At 37.7% G+C, this 19,283-nt stretch overlaps 1 protein-coding gene across 7 annotated transcripts in view; it reads right to left on the reverse strand.

Moving 5' to 3' along the window:
- Positions 1-19,283, reverse strand: part of LOC114470578 (teneurin-3) — a 293,284-nt gene that overhangs the window by 60,044 nt on the left and 213,957 nt on the right. For 4 of the 7 annotated variants that reach the window (XM_028458826.1, XM_028458831.1, XM_028458825.1 and 1 more), the window contains 5 exons: positions 13,063-13,248; positions 8,970-8,990; positions 7,471-7,494; positions 6,337-6,483; positions 3,310-3,523 (listed from right to left, as the gene is read on the reverse strand). In XM_028458826.1, the coding sequence (XP_028314627.1) occupies positions 3,310-3,523; positions 6,337-6,483; positions 7,471-7,494; positions 8,970-8,990; positions 13,063-13,248 (592 nt within the window). The remainder of the gene's footprint in view (positions 1-3,309; positions 3,524-6,336; positions 6,484-7,470; positions 7,495-8,969; positions 8,991-13,062; positions 13,249-19,283) is intronic. The other 3 variants (XM_028458827.1, XM_028458829.1, XM_028458830.1) reach the window with 3 other exon arrangements.

The following is a 19,283-nucleotide window of genomic DNA, read 5'->3' on the forward strand; positions in this document are numbered from 1 at the left end:
TTTCAGACAGTCAATAAGGTGACGTAGATCCTGAAGGCATTTCCTTTGTGAAATCATTAATAACTCAGCTCAGTGTTAATGAAGTATAATCACAGATATAAAAATAGACCTGTTACTCCCTGTGGTAGGCTATAGTGGAAATTACACATTCCCTTTAATCGATGGAACTTGTCTCCCAGTCTTTCCAGTTGTATATTTTTGCTGTGTTTTCTGTAGTGTTGACCACCTTTGAGCTGATGTATTACTGTAGGCTACAAAAAGCCATTTTCAATGCTAAAATTATTCAGACACAATCGTTGGGAAGCAACGAATGATGAATCAATAGGTCGTAAAAGTTAAATCATAATAATGTGTTGAGTCTTTTACTGCTGTTACAGAGTGAATGGATCCCCTTTTGTTTCATTTGACAAAAGCCCTGAGAAAATATAACTGGGATTGATTTCAGTGCTTACTTTTGTAGATAAATTACTGGGATAATGTTGCTTCCTCTTAATCTGCTGTACCCTAGGATACTTAGGAATGAGCGGTATTAGGATTTATGGTCTTTTTGGATTAGTGGCATAAAGCAACGTTCACAGCATTCTGAAGCATTACAAGTGATTTAATCACATCTGTAATAAATCAGTCAGTTAATTCATTATTTTGTCTTTACAAGGTTTATCCGTCAAAATGAAAGTTGAAATTGAACATTGAAGGCATTATTATTATTATTATTATTATTATTATTATTATTATTATTATTATTATTATTATTATTATTATTATAAATAATAAATTATAATTTAAACCTCAAAAAAGTGCATTACATTTCACATCAGGTTGATAAATGCTATTTATTTTTAGTAATAGTAATAATAATGGAATTATTTATTAGATATAATCGATATGAGCTTCCAAATTTTCCAAATGCCAATATTGTCCAATCCTTAATTTTCAATATTAATATTGACACATATGCATATTACACACACATATATTATGCATATTATAATGTGTTGCATCACTGAATGCATTCCACAAAAAACAAGATCTGTGCAAAATAAGAAAATTAATTCAACTTGCAAAAGAGCCGTACTAGTTTTTAATACTTTGTTTCAAAACAATAGCATTAATAACTTTTTCAACATCAGTGGAAAAAAAAAAAAGATACCCATTTCAACTGATATTAGATTTTATTGCAAATGCTGTCCAGTATTTTAGTTTGTCCAATAATATTGCCCATCTTTAATAATAATTATCAACCACTCACTAGGAATGTCTCTATAAAAGCAGAAATAGACATTATGTCTACCTGCTGCTGAAATCAAATAGTCCTACTATTACTACTATGAAAGCTCTGCCAAAATAAAACATGCTAATGCTGCTAAGCTTTTTGCTGCTGTGATAATAAATGAGGTAAGTAGGCCAGAGAGAGAGTTCTAGTGTAGCTACCCCATGCAGTCCTAATTTAAAGATGAGATTCTCCAGTGATGGACTTCACCCCTGGTGCTAACACTAGCTAGCATAACTTACTAGGTATTAGTGGGTCATGTAATCAGACTTTTTGCTGTTGAGCTGGAGCAGGAGAGAACCAGGCCCTTAGTAATTACTATCACACCCACAATATCCATTTATACACAGGCTCAGATACTGTAATACAGGATTACTAATTGATCTCCAGGTAGCTCTAACATCCTCTGCAGCGATCATACAAAGACCCGTACACATTCACCAACACTTGAGCTTTTACAGCTCTGTTGATCAAACCATGTGGGAAATCACATCCAGCAATAAAGTGCCTTAATATACTCCCCTGCAAACGGTAACAGATTATTGGTTGAATAATTTTCTTTTCCGTAAATGAATGCATGCAAATGTGATGTTATTATATTTCATGAGGTGTGGTGGGTTAGGGGTCATAATTTATGTGTCTGATCCCACCAATAGAAAAGGTTTGTAATGAATATTAACTCATTCAGTGCCAGCCATTTTCAGATTTTCTACCTCCCTCAATGATATAGAAATGACCCAAATTGTTTTGTTGAAGATGTGTCTCATTATTGGCGACATTTTGCTACCAAATATGACATAAACACATGTTTTGAAGTAAATTCATTTGACAATGATGTGTTTCAATAAATTGCAGACATTTTCCTCAGGCTATATCACTAAAATGCACAAAATAACACCCCTGCCACCAATTCCGGAGCCCACAAGAACCATTTTCTTACTTCTTATATATCATACTTTGAAAAAAATACCATTGTGTTTTGTTCTACCATGGGGAGAGTATCTACCCATCTAAGGCCATTTTGAGATACAGTATGGTCGTAAACTCAATCACTGGCAGCCATTTTCAGAACGGCTACCCCCCTCAGTGTCAGCCGTTTTTGAGCATTTTGACTGATTTTAAAGACCCACAGAATATTTTCTACTATGACAATCTGAAATCTAACACCAGATTCTGAAAGATTGGAGCCTCTACTTTCAAATAAAAAAAAAAAAAAAAATGTTTTTGGCTCGTTTCGTTCTTTTGTAATCAGCCGTTAAATAGAGCAAGTTTTACACAAATCTTCAGTTTCAGAGCAAAAAGCTGAAAAAAAAGCCTTTTAGTAAAAAAAAACTCTGTCAGTGACTTTAAAGCTATTTTTTTTTTTTTTGCTTTTGTGACAACTCTAACATCTGAACATTGTTTCCTTATATAAAACATTAAAAAAAACACTGCGACCGGATGATTTTGATGGCAAAATTATTATTATTTATCTATCTGGGTCAGAGTTGAATGTATTTTTTACTGTATTTTGGCGTTCCTCCAACTTTCTCTCTCATCAGTCTGCACACACGCAACTTCCTCTTCCTCCCGAACATGCAGAGTGTCACTGCATTCCCCGTTTTTCTCATTGCCACAATATCCATGAGTTCCACACATGCTCTGGTCGAGTGTGCGCTGCTGGGAACATCAACTCTCGTACGTAGCGCCATTTTCTGTCTCATAAACTCCTTTCCTTTCTCCCTCTGAGCTCTGCTGAGCATGGATGATCTCTCATCCAAAATAAATTCAGTTTTGTTTATTTTTGTTTTCAAAGTGAACGGACACATTTTATTTCTTTATTGGATTAGGTTAGGGTTACGGTTAGGTTACAATCTCAGTACGGTTACAAACTCAGTACGTGAAAACAGACAAGACATAAAAAGAAGATATGTCTGGGTAAATCCGTACGTATGGTCACCCTATATAATTTCACTGTGTGATTTGCAGCCAGCATATGATAAATGTCTGTTATAGAAAAGAGCTTGTTTTTGAGTGACAGCTAACATTTTTCTGCTTACCTGCTGTTGAAAGGGTTATCCCAAGGTAACACGTGACTACCGCTGGGGCCGACTAGGAAACTGACACGATCGTAAAAGCTTTTGGATGTGAGGGCGGCTGAGTTCTGGCTCTGGCCCGCGATGGAAGCCGGATCAGGTGAGCCTCGACAGTAGGCCTGACCCTGGCAGGAGATCTGAGTGCAGCAGTCTGGGTCTATGCAGTCGATGAGTCCATCTGGAAAACATGATGGGTGATCAAGAAATGGAGAATGTGAATCATAAAAGTTTAGGATTAACATCTAACCAGTCAGCTTTTCAGATTATCTGCATGAATTTATGATGGATTGTTGATAGGTTAACGACAGAGCTTAATTTGCGCCAAACCCTGCCGGAGCAGGATCCGGCACCTCCCAGATTTTGATCGGCACTTATTTGATTAAATCCTGCTCCTCTTTTTTCTTTTTCTTTTTTCCCAGCACCTGATTTGCCTGTAGGTGTTTTGATTACATTTTTAAGTATTACATGTGGATAGCTGTGTCTATTATTGAGTTGAAATCACTGGAAATGTCATTATACACACAAAAATGAAGGCAAAAACTGAGCGCAAGTGAAGGAGAGTAAGAGAGAGAGAAAGAGAGAAGTCAAGACACGCCCCCATGTTACATCTAAAGTGTGATTTTACGCAAAAACAGTTTCTCTTTCAGCTTGGAAGACGGCAGATAATGGCTTAAAAAAACAACAACAAAAAGCCAAAAGGTGAAGCTAAGCCTGAGGTTCAGAAGTCCAATGTGGTTTCTGTGGAAATCATGGAGAAGAGTGGCAGCAGCGTAGCAGTAACAGCACCTGTAACGAAGATGCTAATGCAGGAGCAACAGACAGGACACAGGAGTATCCAGGGACATGAGGAGGACTCAAGGACAGAGAGTAGAGAAGGACAAAATGGTTAAAGTTCTGCCATGGACATTGAGACCTGGGAAGTTTGGACAGAGGCAGAGACAAAAAAATTCTGATGAAAGTACAGACTAATCATTCAGAATCTGGTTTCAGATTGGAGGTTGGTGTTTTTTGACCTTTTTAGAGCTGTAGTTTGTAGCAACAAGTCAAGCAACAATAAGCAAGTGTTTAGAGTTTGTTCAACTTAAAACTCCTCAGGAAGGCTAACTAACAAAAAAAGACTTGTGTAGGCATCATAAATCAATAAATCTCAAGTATTTCTTCCAGAAAACATAGGAATTTACTCACAAATGTCAAAGGTTGCAACATTGTCTTAACCTCCATTGCAAACATTGGGTTTGCAGTCAAATAGTTATGTGACTTGAACATCCGAGGTTGGGAGTGTTAAAGCAGAAAAGTTTGTGTTTTTACTTCATTCACACCATAATTTCTTGTGTTTCTTCGCGTGACAATGAGAACAGTCATTGCCTTGATGTTTTTTTGTTCTGGTTTGTTTGGGGTGCTCCCGCGAGACATTCATTTTGGTCACATGAAATATCAACATTCACCACTGTTTTGGTACAAATCTCGATCCGTGAGGGTCACAGTAGCATCAGTAGTGGATGAGAACAACGTTTGGATAAAATACAGGTACGTCCCCCCCAAAGCTTTAACAATGCCTCTGTAGGACTGTGTTCGAAATGTCATACTAACGTACTACTCATACTAAGACCGACGTCAAAATGAGTATGTAGTGCATTCACGTTAAATAGTATAGAAAGATTGAGTATGCATGAAATACCCAAATGTACACTATATTGGGACATTTTTTAAGTATGCTTGGTGGGCACACTAGTCATACTCAACCGCCCTATGATGCATTGCGAGCATAATGTAAAATCATCCCGGGACTGGCTTCAAGCTTAAAGTCAAACATTCCCTTTTCAAAACAAAAGCATCTCTTCTTATCTTTCATTGGTTTTTAAGGCTTTTGGAAATAGGTCTCTTGTTTTGAAGTTAATCGGAAGTTTAGGCAGTAGCACAATGGAATGAAATGTGTTTCCATGAGTTTTAAGGCTCCAATGGCCACATGTTGATATTCTACTTGGTCACTTTTTTGCTTAAAGTCTGCTTTATATATATGTATGGAAATGCCTTTTAAACATTTTTAGATGATTTGTATTTGAATGAAAAGGGCTATGTGTGAAAATCAGATGGCTGTTAAGCACAGTTTTGCACTAAAAACAATTATTCCTATTGCATTAGGCCTTAGCTACCACACCTTTAAAACAGTTCAAATGGTACGACCCGGATGTGCTTCTGCTGCAGCGGACGCTGGGGCAGGTAGTCTGAACTGTGGATGTAACAAGGAGTGGGAGATAGACAGCAGCAGGAAACCATGTCTTTCCTCAAGAAATATTCAATAAACCACTAAAATATAGTAGAAGAGATTTATGATATATAAGCAATAGATATGGAGTCAATAGGTTATTGTGAAGAAAAAATAAAGCTTATATAATAATGCAAGAATAAGAGTATAGTTTTGGGCGAAAAAAAAAAAAAAAAGTGTACATAACTTACAGTTGGGGCCCAACCAGATGGTCTGTACCCAGGTACAAAAATGTGGTGCTACACCCCTGCTTAGTGTGCTTCAGGTTTTTGTTGTTGTTGGTTCAAAATGCATCTTGGGAAACTTGGAAGTATACTTCTGTGGGAACACTCATCATCCTAACCATACTAATAGTATATAGTAGACAGTATATACTCATTGAGTGTGGTGTGTGTCGTACCTTTCAAACACAGCCAATGGCCAATTAGTTGCATTTTTTTTGATTTTCTCATAGGAAGTTCCAGTGATAATCTTGGTTTTCAAGCCCAAGGAAACAGTCAAATTGTCTGAAGAACTTTTTCCAAACACTGTTAAACATTTTACTCCATTACTCTCTGTGAAAATAGTTTCTAGTAATGTTTTATGTATGATTGATTTGTTTGCACTGTCACAAAGGAGGCACATCAAAGCAACTTTTCCCTCTCACGATAAGAGCTTCACACACAAGTCGTTCTGAAGACAATTAGTACGATCTGTGATTGTTTTGTTTCCTCGCCCTACCGTACCTCCTTCGTTGTCCTTCCCATCCGAGCAAAGCGTCTCCGTGGCCACATCGCAGCCCAGCCCTCTCCATCCTGACTGGCAGATGCAGTGCCAGACGTTCTGATCCAGGACACACCTCCCGTTGTTGTTGCACAGCCCGGGGCAGCCGTCTGTCAACACATCATGTACGTGTCAAACTGCCATGCTAGGCACAGCAAGGAAATGCAAGAAAAGGGTGGGAGTGAGGGGGTGAAGAGACAAGATCGAAGGAAAGGAAGGTGGCATTTTGGAGTGGTCAGGGGAACGGACAAAAAAGACAATAAGACAGTTTTGTGTGAACATACAGTACGATACAGCTCTGACAGGACTGAGAATGTGGGAAGGCTGCGAGAAGTTGCAGATGTTTCACATGAGTTTTCAGAAAAGTAAAAAAGCAAGGGATAACAGGAAGAAAAACTTGACTTTTTTCAAAAAAAAAAAACCAATGAATGCATGATGACTTAAATCCTCGATCAGAGTTTGAAAGACTTTGCTGACTTCTTTTTTTTAAACTGCTTGGATCCTAATGGTGAATAAACGAGACAGTCAAAGACTGTTTTTTTTTTAGTTTTTCAAATCTCAATGTTTGTTTTCGTTCAACTCAAAATGAAAGATGTATAAAAGTCAGCGCTTTGGCTGGAGATGATTAAAGCAGTATCATTGCAGATGTCAGTAACACTCATGTGAAGTAACAGCAACATCAAAGGGGAAAGGGAGTATATATGTAAATAAGGTGGGAAGGGAAGGGAAGGGAGAGGGAGGGATCTCTAGTCTCCACATTTACAGAAAACAGTGCACTTGCTGCCAGACCGCATTCCTTCTAGTGGAGGGTGAAGACAGAAAGCCGAAACATGACTAAACCACACCAGTTCAGGGCGTTTAATCTGGCAGACAGAGGGAATTAAGACAAGGGGGGAGAGACCGTGGAGTCCCGCAGGAGACTGGTTAGGACGAACAGGAAGATGAGGGGACATATCGGGGGGAGCAGGATCACAGCAGAAACATTATGGTCGACTTGGACATAAAACAGGTGTATATACGCCGTGCTAGGAAAGGACAGAGAGCAGGGAGGGATTGTTGGTGACAATCTCCCTTGAGGGGATAGTGATTCAATTTACCTTTATATCCTATCTTGACTGCTCCTATTACACAACCGAGGAAAAGGAAACATTTGGAAAAGAAAATTATTTATCTCTGTGGTGTGCAGAGACAGCTAAGACTGACAAAAAAACACATTTGCTTAGAACTTACAAGGAGTATAAAACTTGCAAAAATCGCTGGCTGGCATAGAGAGCCGATGCAACTGACATGTTGGGTTTATGGGGCACGGATTGTAAAGTTGCGCATGCTAAAATAAACAGCAACTTTTTACAATATTTAACAACAAACCACATTTAAAAAAACGTATGTGAATTTTTTTTTATGTTACTTTTGATCAGATTTACAGCAACATTAGTGAAATTAGTGATATTTACTTTTCACGTAAAAATATAATGTTAATGTCAAATTTAAATCTAAATGTTAAATCTAAATGTTATATATTACATCTAAATGTTTAATCTGAATATTAAATTTAAATGTTAAATCTACATCAAAATGTGAAATCAAAATGTTAAATCTAAATGTCACGGGTGAAACTAAATATTTAGCCAATATGCAAATTTACCAGGAGTACTAAAATAAAAGTTCATATTAAATATAAAGTTAAATCTAAATGGTAAATATTAAATCTACATCTAAATGTGAAATCAAAGTGTTAAATCAAAATTTTAAATCAAAATGTTAAATCTAAATGTCTCGGGTGAAACTAAATATTTAGCTAATATGCAAATTTACCTGAAGTACTAAAATACAAGCTAATGTTAAATATAAAGTTAAATCAAGATGTTAAATCAAAATGTTAAATATTAAATCTAAATCTAAATGTTAAATGTAAATGTTAAATCCGAGTGTTAAATTTAAAGAAGAAATCTAAATGTTAAATTACAATATTAAATCTGAATGTTAAATCTACATCTAAATGTGAAATCAAAATGTTAAATCTAAATGTCACAGGTGAAACTAAATATTTAGCGAATATGCAAATTATCCAGAAGTACCAAAATAAAAGTTCATTTAAAATAGCTTTTCCCTTCAGATCTAATGTTTAACTTTCCATTTTTTTTTTTAGACAAAAAAATTCAAATGTAGTTTGTTGCTAAATGTTGCAAAAGGTTGCTGTTTATTTTGGCCTGGGTAACTTTACAATCGGCGCCACATTTGGTTCAATATCGGCAAAAAGAGGTAGATTTTCTTAAAAAAAAAAAAAAAAAAAAAGGACTTGTGCCTTCCCCCAACATTTTAGCTTTATACTCTCATTTCAATCTCTGCACCGTGTTTGTGAATCACAGCAGTTACAATGATTGATTCAAATAAACTGCTATGAAAGAGCGAAGGAAAAAAAGACTGATACTACAGAAGGAGAAGCAAGCTGCGAGCTCACCCATTATTCAACAAACGTCACATTTTTACAGGCAAAATAAAGGTGTTTAGCTGACTTATAAAAAAAAGAAAAGGAAAAACACATTAAGCATGACAAATCTTAAGGAAGAAGAAAGCGTTGCGGGTTTTTTTTTACCTGATACTCTTGAATCCAGGGCTATACATGTAAGCCAAGAGGGAATAGGAAAGAGACAGATAGGCAGGCAGACAAGAACAGAGATATGAAATAAAAAGGGAATATGGGATATGTCAGTAGGAGTAAAGCAGCAAAATGCAATTAGCAGAGTAGCAAGTGATTATTTCGAGGAAAGAAGGAAACTAAACCAAAGCTAGGCTTAACTACACTAAGCACAACATCAACAACAACAAAACAACACATTTCACAAACTTGCAACGCAGATGTTGATTAAAGCTTAGTCTGACTAATCAGAATTACAGATATTTGCATGGACAACATAATCTTTTTTTTTTCTCTCTCTACTGCAAAAGCACACTGAATGCTGATCATTTTGTCGTCTATAGGAAGCAACGGAAAGGCGTTCATCAAATTGTGGTCAATCAAGTATTCACTGTTAACTCCCTCCATCTGCTACGCTTCATCAAAGCAAGACAAGCTCACACAAAGGCAAACACTGCGCATATTCTCTTTATACCTCGTGTCTTCTAATGGAACTTGGTTTCTAACCCGATTCGGTTTCATCTGCTTCAAAACATTTTACTGTCTACTTGTCAGGGCGTGTGCGTATGCTCGGCCTTTTTCTAATATTAATGCTTCGTGAAGCAGAATGCAGATTTTTTTTTTTTTTTCCTCCTCCTTCTCAGTTTTTCCATCATCTCTACTTCAGTGGTTTTAACAACAAGCCGTACACTTAGACAACCAAAAACACCTTTGTGGTAAACTGCGGTGCTGGAAAGCGCAATGACAGTAGATTTAGTCTTGCATACAAAACAGGAGGTGGGTGGGTGGGTGGGGGTGTGTGTGTGTGTGTGTGTGTGTGTGTGGTGTGTGTGTGTGTGTGTGTGTGTGACAAAAGAGTGGCCTCGGAAGTCCTCCATTCAAGCCTTGACCGTGTAATGTGATTAAAAGGTGCTTTGTGCAAATGGCGGTTATTCAGGGGTGGAAAGACAAAATAACCCCAAGAAAAGCCAATGCGAAGCCTATTCAGCACCACAGCAAAGAGTTATTTTCCTGACAGGAAACCGAACTGGAGGAAAAAGCAAATGGAAGTAGCAGTTTGGCCCCAGGAAAAGATTAATCAGATCAGGAATGTGACCCTTTAAATAAGTCCACACTTCTTTGGTATAATATCTTCCCCTCGCCGAGATGGGTTTGTGCCGTGGATGGGGAATTGCTGATGAGTGAACTTGTAAATACATAATTTGGTGCTTGAGAGTTTGGAGCAGCAGATCATCATCTCGTTGGGAACGTGTAGCTCTGGATTGGTTGGAAGTGACACTTGGGGAACGGCGTTTGTCGTCGCGTGTCAGGGTTTAACTACAGAACCTTTGACAGCGGGGCAAGATGTCGAGGAAACTTGAGTCAGGGGTCAATAGAAAGTGATATCTCAGAAGACATTATCCTCATTAATGCCCGGTGAAGCGCTGCCATTTCAGAAAAATGATATCCCAAAGAGGCTTGCCCATGGCTTTTTGGCTCACTAAGTGCCTGCTCTTGACTCGCTAATACAGAATAATCAGTGCGGCAGGTTAAGAGGTTCAATATCCAGATCACAGGTGAAAATTGCAAAACCCAATGTAAGCTACTTTGTTTTGTGATCAAGACGCTTGATGTTTATTTCCCAGTCAAACAGAATTTCCATTTCATAGTTAACTTTTCTTTCTTTCTTTGTTTTGAATAAATCTTTATGTTAGCCTTGATCTTTTGAGAGATGCAGAGAAAATAATCCTGCTTCGTTAAAACAGAATATCATTATCGAGCTGCTGCTCTTTAGCCATCAAAGCGATGTGGGCTCTGTCCACAGGAGCATGAACACAACAGGTCTTTATTGTTTTTGATGTACATCCAAATGGATATGATACTTTTAGGTCCCTAATAGGATATTTCCTGATAAGTAATTGCTCTATATGCGGGTGCTTTATATTTTTTTTTATATTATAAGCTTACTGTACAACTTGTTTTCTGCTGAAAAACTGTTAACAATATACAGTGGATACAATAAGTATTCAGACTCCTTTAAATTTTTCACTCTTTGTTTCATTGCAGCCATTTGCTAAAATTAAAAAGTTCATTTTATTTCACATTAATGTACATTCAGCACCCCATCTTGACAGAAAAAAAACAGAAATGTAGAATTTTTTTGCAAATTTATTAAAAAAGAAAAACTGAAATATCCCATGGTCAGACCCTTTGCTCAGTATTGAGTAGAAGCACCCTTTTGAGCTAGTACAGCCATGAGTCTTCTTGGGAATGAAGTTTTTCACACCTAGATTTGCGGATCTTCTGCCATTCTTACGGCAGTTCTTCTCCAGTTCTGTCAGGTTGGATGGTGAATGTTGGTGGACAGCCATTTTCAGGTCTCTCCAGAGATGCTCAATTGGGTTTAGGTCAGGGCTCTGGCTGGGCCAGTCACAGAGTTGTTCCGAAGCCACTCCTTTGTTATTTTAGGGTCATTGTCTTTTTGGAAGGTGAAACTTCGGCCCAGTTTGAGGTCCTAAGTACTCTGGAAGAGGTTTTCTTCCAGGATATCTCTGTACTTCGCCTCATTCATTTTTCCTTCAATTGCAACCAGTCGTCCTGTCCCTGCAGCTGAAAAACACCCCCATAGCATGATGCTGCCACCACCATGTTTCACTGTTGGGATTGTATTGGGCAGGTGATGAGCAGTGCCTGGTTTTCTGTACACATACCGCTTAGAATTAACGGCAAAAAGTTAAATCTTGGTCTCATCAGACCAGAGATTTTTATTTCTCATAATCTGGGAGTCCTTCATGTGTTTTTTGGCTAACTCTATGCAGGCTTTCATGTGTCTTGCACTGAGGAGAGGCTTCGGTCGGGCCACTCTGCCATAAATCCCCGACTGGTGGAGGGCTGCAGTGATAGTTGACTTTGTGGAACTTTCTCCCATCTCCCTACTGCATCTCTGGAGTTCAGCCACAGTGATTTTTGGGTTCTTCTTTACCTCTCTCACCAAGGCTCTTCTCCCACGATTGCTCAGTTTGGCTGGACGGCCAGGTCTAGGAAGAGTTCTGGTCATTCCAAACTTCTTCCATTTAAGGATTATGGAGGCCACTGTGCTCTTAGGAACCTCGAGTTCTGCAGATCTATGCCTTGCCACAATTCTGTCTCTGAGCTCCTTGGGCAGTTCCTTCGACCTCATGATTCCCATTTGCTCTGACATGCACTGTGAGCTGTAAGGTCTTATATAGACAGGTGTGAGCCTTTCCTAATCAAGTCCAAACAGTTTAATTAAACACAGTTGAACTCCAATGAAGAAACATAACCATCTCAAGGAGGATCAGAAAAAATGGACAGCATGTGAGTTAAATATGAGTGTCACAGCAAAGGGTCTGAATACTAATGACCATGTGATATTCCAGTTTTTCTTTTTTAATAAATTTGCAAACATTTATACATTTCTGTTTTTTCTGTCAAGATGGGGTGCTGAGTGTACATTAATGAGAGATAAAATAAACTTTTTTGGTTTTAGCAAATGGCTGCAATGAAACAAAGATTGAAAAATGTAAAGGGGTCTGAATACTTTCTGTATCCACTGTACATTAAACCAGTGGTTCCCAAACTTGTTGTGCCCCTGTTTAAATAATGAAAAACTTGCAGGGCCCTCCCCATGGTGACTACATTAAAAAAGAAAAAATATAAAAAACTTTAAAAATACTTGGACCATTTCATAAAAAATAACAATCACATATTTTCAAACAGTAATAAAGCTTTTTATTAATGAAGTGCAAACATTTTATAATTTTCATGCTTAAGGTTCAGGATTCTAACCCCCCCCCCCCATCCCCCCCTCCCGCCCCCTGTTTTGACGTCATGACCCCCAGTTTGGGAACCACTTCTTTAAACAATTTAAATAATTAAAAAACACTAGAAAATTTCGTATTTCCAGCAATGGTGTAAGAATTTTTTCAAAATTTCTCCTTCGAGGGTGCCCATGCCCATGTTAAAGTCCTGCCTGTCAAGTGTGTGTCAGGAAATGTTGGCGTGATGGTGATGATGATGGTGGTGGTGCGTGTGGTCGTGGCTCACTCACCGATAGTGCAGTGTTCACCCGTCCAGCCTTGGTGGCAGTCACACTTTCCCTCCCGGCAAACTCCGTGGTCAATGCAGCGTGGGTGACAGTCCCTCTGCTCACATTCCGGTCCAGTCCAACCTTCCTCGCAGTGACACACACCACTGATGCATGAGCCGTGGGGGCCGCAGTCCACCGCACACACCTCTGGGGAAAAAAAAATAAAAAAATGACACAGATATGGAGCTTCTGTTGTGTGAAAAATCAGCATTTTCTCCCTCAGCGTCAGTGCGTTTTTTAATATTCTGTATGGATGCGTCTGACGCTGGCAGAGAATTGTTGGCTTTACTTTGTTATAAAAGTGGGTCAACAAGTTTACCTGGAAACTGTTCAAAACATCTCTGACCCTGCAAGGCAGCTGAAGCAACGATTTGTGACTGCACGTCATTCAAAGAGACACAAAATGTTTGCATTTCATTCTCTACAAAGTGAATGCCAGGCCTTAATAACAGCCCGGAACGCTTTTCCTTTTTAAAATGAGCTCAAGATTCATAGTTGACAAACAAAATGTCAGCACGCCGAAAGCTACAATAAAAACTGGAAGCCCAATCACCTTTTCCACCAAATACACAATGAGAACGCAGACAGGCTATTTGCCTATAGTGCCACATGAATCGTGAGCTAAAGCGTTATTACTTTTATGAGATCATGTTGTAATAAAGTCTTGTAAATTCTCAGTGACTGACATTTCCTCTGTGAGGTTGACACCAGAATAAAATGCCCTGGAACCCATGAGTCTGTTAAACAGCACAGTGAGATAATAAAGTTCCGGCTGAACATTTAAAAAAAAAAAAAAAACGACAATACGATTGCAGATGGCTTATATGTGACTTGGTTTTCATCTGTTTTCTGTCATATTTATATTTATTCAACAACACATTCTGGAGAATTTTAATGAGCTTATCAACAAACTGCATTAATCAGCATGAAACCGACCTTTCTTTCCTCTGAAATAACAATAACGCTTATCACACAGTAGAAATAAGCACTTCCCTAAATAAATATCATAGAATAACATTGCTTTTTTTGTTTAATTTTTAAAAATATATGCCACAATAACACACAGTCAGCATAACTTAATGTATTTTTTTTGCTTCTGCAGCAGCTTAAACGTGTGTGTGTGTGTGTGTGGTGTGTGTGTGTGTGTGTGTGTGTGTGTGTGTGTGTGTGTGTGTGTGTGTGTGTGTGTGTGTGTGTGGTGTGTGTGTGTGTGTGCAGAGATCCAAAACTAAAACCCAAGCTGTTTTCACTCTAAAAGTTTAAAGCACTGCACCCCGGGTTGGGGTCAATTGTAATTGCATGATTGATAATTAATTACAAGTATAATGTAATTATACTATGTATATATATATATATATATATATATATATATATATATAGCATTACATCGCATTATGATATATATTGTGAAACCGACCTCGGTATATATTGTTATATCGCACTACAATATATATTGTTATATTGCACAACGATATATATATTGTTATATCACACCACAATACATATCACACTATGATACATATCATATCGCACTACGATATATATTGTTATATTGCACTATAATATATGGACAAGCTCCATCTTGTAGTGATCTTGTACTGATCGTAGATCGTCGCGATCACTACGTGCGTCCATTACAAGACCAAACATTGTCTGTAATGGTAGCATCAGAGCATGTTTAATATTAGTATTAACCTAACCACTAGGAACGAGTCTATCATAGTGTATCATGTTTTTTCCTGCAGTCTGTGCCTTCTCCTCGCCCTCCGCTCTTATATTTTCAGGTGTCGGAGCTGGCAGGTCCTGATCGATGGTTTGTGGCTCAGCTAGTCTGGAATACTCAGATGGACTATCTCTCTATCCTATTCTGCTTGCCCTTCTGTTCACTAATCAACCAGTCTAAGCGGATGGCTGCCACCTCTGAACCTGGTTCCGCTGGAGATTTCTTCCTATAAAAAAAATAAATGGGGAGTTTTTTCATCCCACTGTCGCTAAATGCTTGTTCATGTGGATCTTGTTGGGTTCTTTCTTTCTTTCTACTGACTTTGTATTTTGTTCAGAGCTCTGAGATGACTTTGTTGTAATTTACGCTATATAAATAAAGTTGCGTTGAGTTATATTGCACAGCATTATTGGCAGGAAAAATGCTCTGACGCCCACATCAAAAACATTAATACCAATATTTTCATTGATTAGGAAGCTTAACAAGGTAACCAAGAGATGAAAAACAAAGTGGATGATGGATAATATTTTTTAGTGTATTTTACAGCAGATTTAAGACATGGTTCCAAACTAAACAGTTTTCATAAGAGATGCTAACCAGACGCTAACACAAGAGGAAGGTTATGTTCAATGGGGTGATTTATTTCAGGCTAAGTAATTGAGTTAGTTAATTGTAATTGAACTTAAGTGATTAAGAATGTAATTGTAATTGACTTTCAGGGGAAAACTAATAACTGGAATCTTTTTTTGTAATTGAACATGGATAATTGAAGACGTAATTATAATTGAAAAATTTAATCGACCCTAACCCTACCTGCACCTACTGTTCATTTTAAAAACTTCCCACCAACCACTTCTAAGGTTTACCAGAGTTTAAATAAACTGAGGATTGAATTGCTTTCACAGGAAGAATGAGTTTTGTCGGCACATGTTCTGACTTTTCTCTGGTTTCCTTCCCTGTGATGGACTTGTATCCTGCCTTTTGTCCTGAGGAAAAGAGCGATAGGCTCCAGTGATCCACAAATCTGATCAAGATTAGATTATACAGGAGATGGATTGAGAAAGGCTCCAGTACTCCTGTCACCAAGGACCAGTTTTCCTCTGGAAACACCAGCTCTGCATCCTCCTGTGCTGTTGTCACTATCGGCTCTAATTAGGGGAATTTTGATGACGTGTAGCAGGGGAAATAAGTGCAAGAAAATATTCCCTTTCAAAATAAAAGCCACGAGATTTAGTTTTTATAGATTTTTTCCAACACATTTCTTCTTTTACCAGACAAGACGTAGATGTAAGGGGACAAGGAGTGATACGAATTATAATATTAATTATTATTAATATTGCAATCACATTTTGCCTGAGGTGCCGTCAAAGATACATTTATAGCGTCTGAGATCACTTAAATAGTTATTCGGGGTGTGAATTCTTGTCAAACTGTCTACTCTTCAAAAGCAAGCAATAATATTAAATGAACCATGGACAAATAGTTAAAGTTTAAACATTTATTACTCACAATAAATCTATCTACACAAATAAACTAAAAGAGTGCTGCGCTCACTAAGCTATGAATAAATGCTTGAGTATAAAACTATTAAAAAGCAAAAGCTGAGGAGAAGAATAAAGAGAAATAAAACCAACATAAAATGTGGTTCAGTTGTGTGAGTGCATGTGTACATAGACCAAGGTTCAACAACATTTCTGAAGCTGTGAGCTACTTCATATTGTAGGTACTTAGGGTTCCAGTTAAAGAAATCACTTCTGAAATGCTTAAACTTCACAGTTTCTTTTTAATTAGAGGGTAAGATAATAAGAAAGGCGAGCAGTAACTTAACTATGGTAGGAAATGTTGAACTTTCAACATGACACTTCATTTCTCCTCATTTATGCAATTGTTTCATTTTCATTACATTTCATAGAAAATCATCATGTTCCTGTTTTACTACCCACTAACAAACAACTGGTAACTATTCGTGAAACGTGAAATTTAACAATTATATCATGTTTTACAAAAATATATCATACAGTATATCCACTGACCATACACCAAATCTCTGCAACACTTAAAAACATTTGTCTCAATGTTTCAGTGAAAATACACCTTTTAAAATGGTTAAGACAAATGCATTTTGCTTTTTGGGTTTTTTTCTTGTTTTTTTTGTGTGAAATAGCAGGTTTGTTTGAAAAGGCTGAACTTTATGTAAAACAAGTTTATCTCAGATATGAAAAGAAAGACGACAACAAACACAAACACGTGCACATGAACTGGACTCAAAAAGGTTTCAGAAAGAAGAATGAGAAGACACGTTCGGTATTTCAGTTTCAATCCATAGTAAGAAAACAAAAAAAGTGCTAAAATAGGACATCTGTCTCATATTAAATTCTCTTCACTCTGTAGGGGGCGCTAATGCGCCAATGTACGTTTTTCCACATTGAGCTGGTTTACGGCCGGGAGTTTAACAACTGATTCACATTTGACGCAAATCAGAGTTTGTATTTGCAAATGGGTGCATTTTCCAAAAAAGTTATATTTTGTCATTTTTGCCCAAAATTCAATACACTTTTTACTTGTCTTGACATGGTCTACTTACAGTATGTGTCAATTCTCATGATTCTACGATGAATTCATTTTTTTTAGCTTGTAGTGCATTTTTGGCGTACTTGGGGGCTCTGGCGCGTCAGATTTTTGCATTTTTGAAATAGGAAATTGCCAGAAATTAGAGAAGTGCGCGACTGAATTTTGTTTTCATTTTTGAGACTCTATATAATGGTTCAGTAGGTGAAAAGTAGGTGAGTTGATTACAACACCGAGAAAGAAAGAAAGAAAGAAAGAAAGAAAGAAAGAAAGAAAGAAAGAAAGAAAGAAAGAAAATTATTCCAGCCTAATAACAATGTTTCCCCCTTTTTGAGAACCATGAACTCGGAATGCACGGGGGCATGCCTACGACATTACAAGGGTCCCTGGTCACTGACGGGCACATGGCGTTTGCATAGGCTCCGCCCCTTCCCTCGTAGTGAGGCCACTACGAGAGCAAGAGGCCCTTCACCAGCTCGTGGCACTTGGGCCTAAAAAATATTTAAAGGATAAGAATATTTCAGTTACAATTTACAATAATTGTGCGGTGGGCCAAATAATTCAGCAGATGACTGATGTTAAATGGAAGATTAATAATCAGCAAATAATCAAACATCGGTTTGTTTTCGAGTTGAGAATTCCGTAATCCAAATTGAATCAGGAAACTGGTCTGATCAACCAATCTCTTCTGTGTTCATTCTTACATCAGGAGGTTGGTTTAAAACTTTGACTTTTATAAAGTGAGAAAAATATTTGTGAAGAAAACCTTTTTAAATTCCATTTTCCACAGTGAAGGCCAACTTCCAGGAACATTTTCATGTTTCGGTCACAATTGCATATTCACATAAAGAGCACTTCATCAACTAAAACGTATTAAAATTCCTCACTCTGTGTGGTTTCAGTCAGCTACATTTTCTGCCTTGAGATTAGAGTTTTTGATGGAATAAATTAAAAACCTTGATCAAAACTTGCAAACAAAATCTTAAATTGCAACTTCGATGGATTTAAGTTTGTCAGTTTTCAGGCAAGAATAGATTCTAGATGTTGCTTTTACATGAGGAGCAGTGGCTACTTGTGTAAAAAGCCAATGCTGATTGGTCGAACCACTGAGCTTCTTTGAGAGCTTTTGATCAAATGAGCCATCAGTGGACGAGAGGAAGATACCTCAAAGTATGTCCTCAACTTTAAGTGAATCTATCCAAACATAAGGAATCTTGATTTCTTTCTGCCTTCCAGTAAAAGCTAAAAACTGTAAAACTCTTTGATAAAACAAACCATGAACAAAATATTCCCATATTTCCTGCTTTCATGTGCCGTATTTCTCAAACATTTTGAGCCAAACCACCTCAAATACTTCCCTCACACATCTTCCTTACTGAAGCTCTTTGACAATCTGTGTGTTTCAGCGCTCTGAAAAGAGTTTCCCTTCGAATGAAAGACCTTGGATGTTTCTGATTAAGCCAAGCCGACACTGTAGAATATTAACTACGCCTCTGGAGGGGAGTCCTTCAATTCCAAAGGAATACCTCCTTCCCATGGAATCTATGCAATCAATTTTTCATTAGAGCAAAAGTGTTTATCTGCCTTTAACATGCCCGTGACTTAAGCTTGGATAGGGGTTGTATGTGTTCGATCCGTGCTATGCGCTTGTTAATTAAAGTTTATTTATTAGAGGGAGAAAAAACCACAGCATTAGTGCCAAAGGTATCCTCCGCATGCTCAAGAGCGTAAACCCAATTTTTGATCGGCGCACTGAGGCGACCCTGGTCAATCCAGCTGCTGACAAGCCGGGGACGTCTCACTGAGGCTTGTCTGAGGTCTCAAAAACTTTAACAGAATAATAAAAGCCCTTCTGTTTAAAGGCGGAATGTAAAGTGAAATACAAAAGAAA

Source organism: Gouania willdenowi, chromosome 10 (assembly GCF_900634775.1).
Source record: "Gouania willdenowi chromosome 10, fGouWil2.1, whole genome shotgun sequence".
NCBI classification, from domain to species: Eukaryota; Metazoa; Chordata; class Actinopteri; order Blenniiformes; family Gobiesocidae; genus Gouania; species Gouania willdenowi.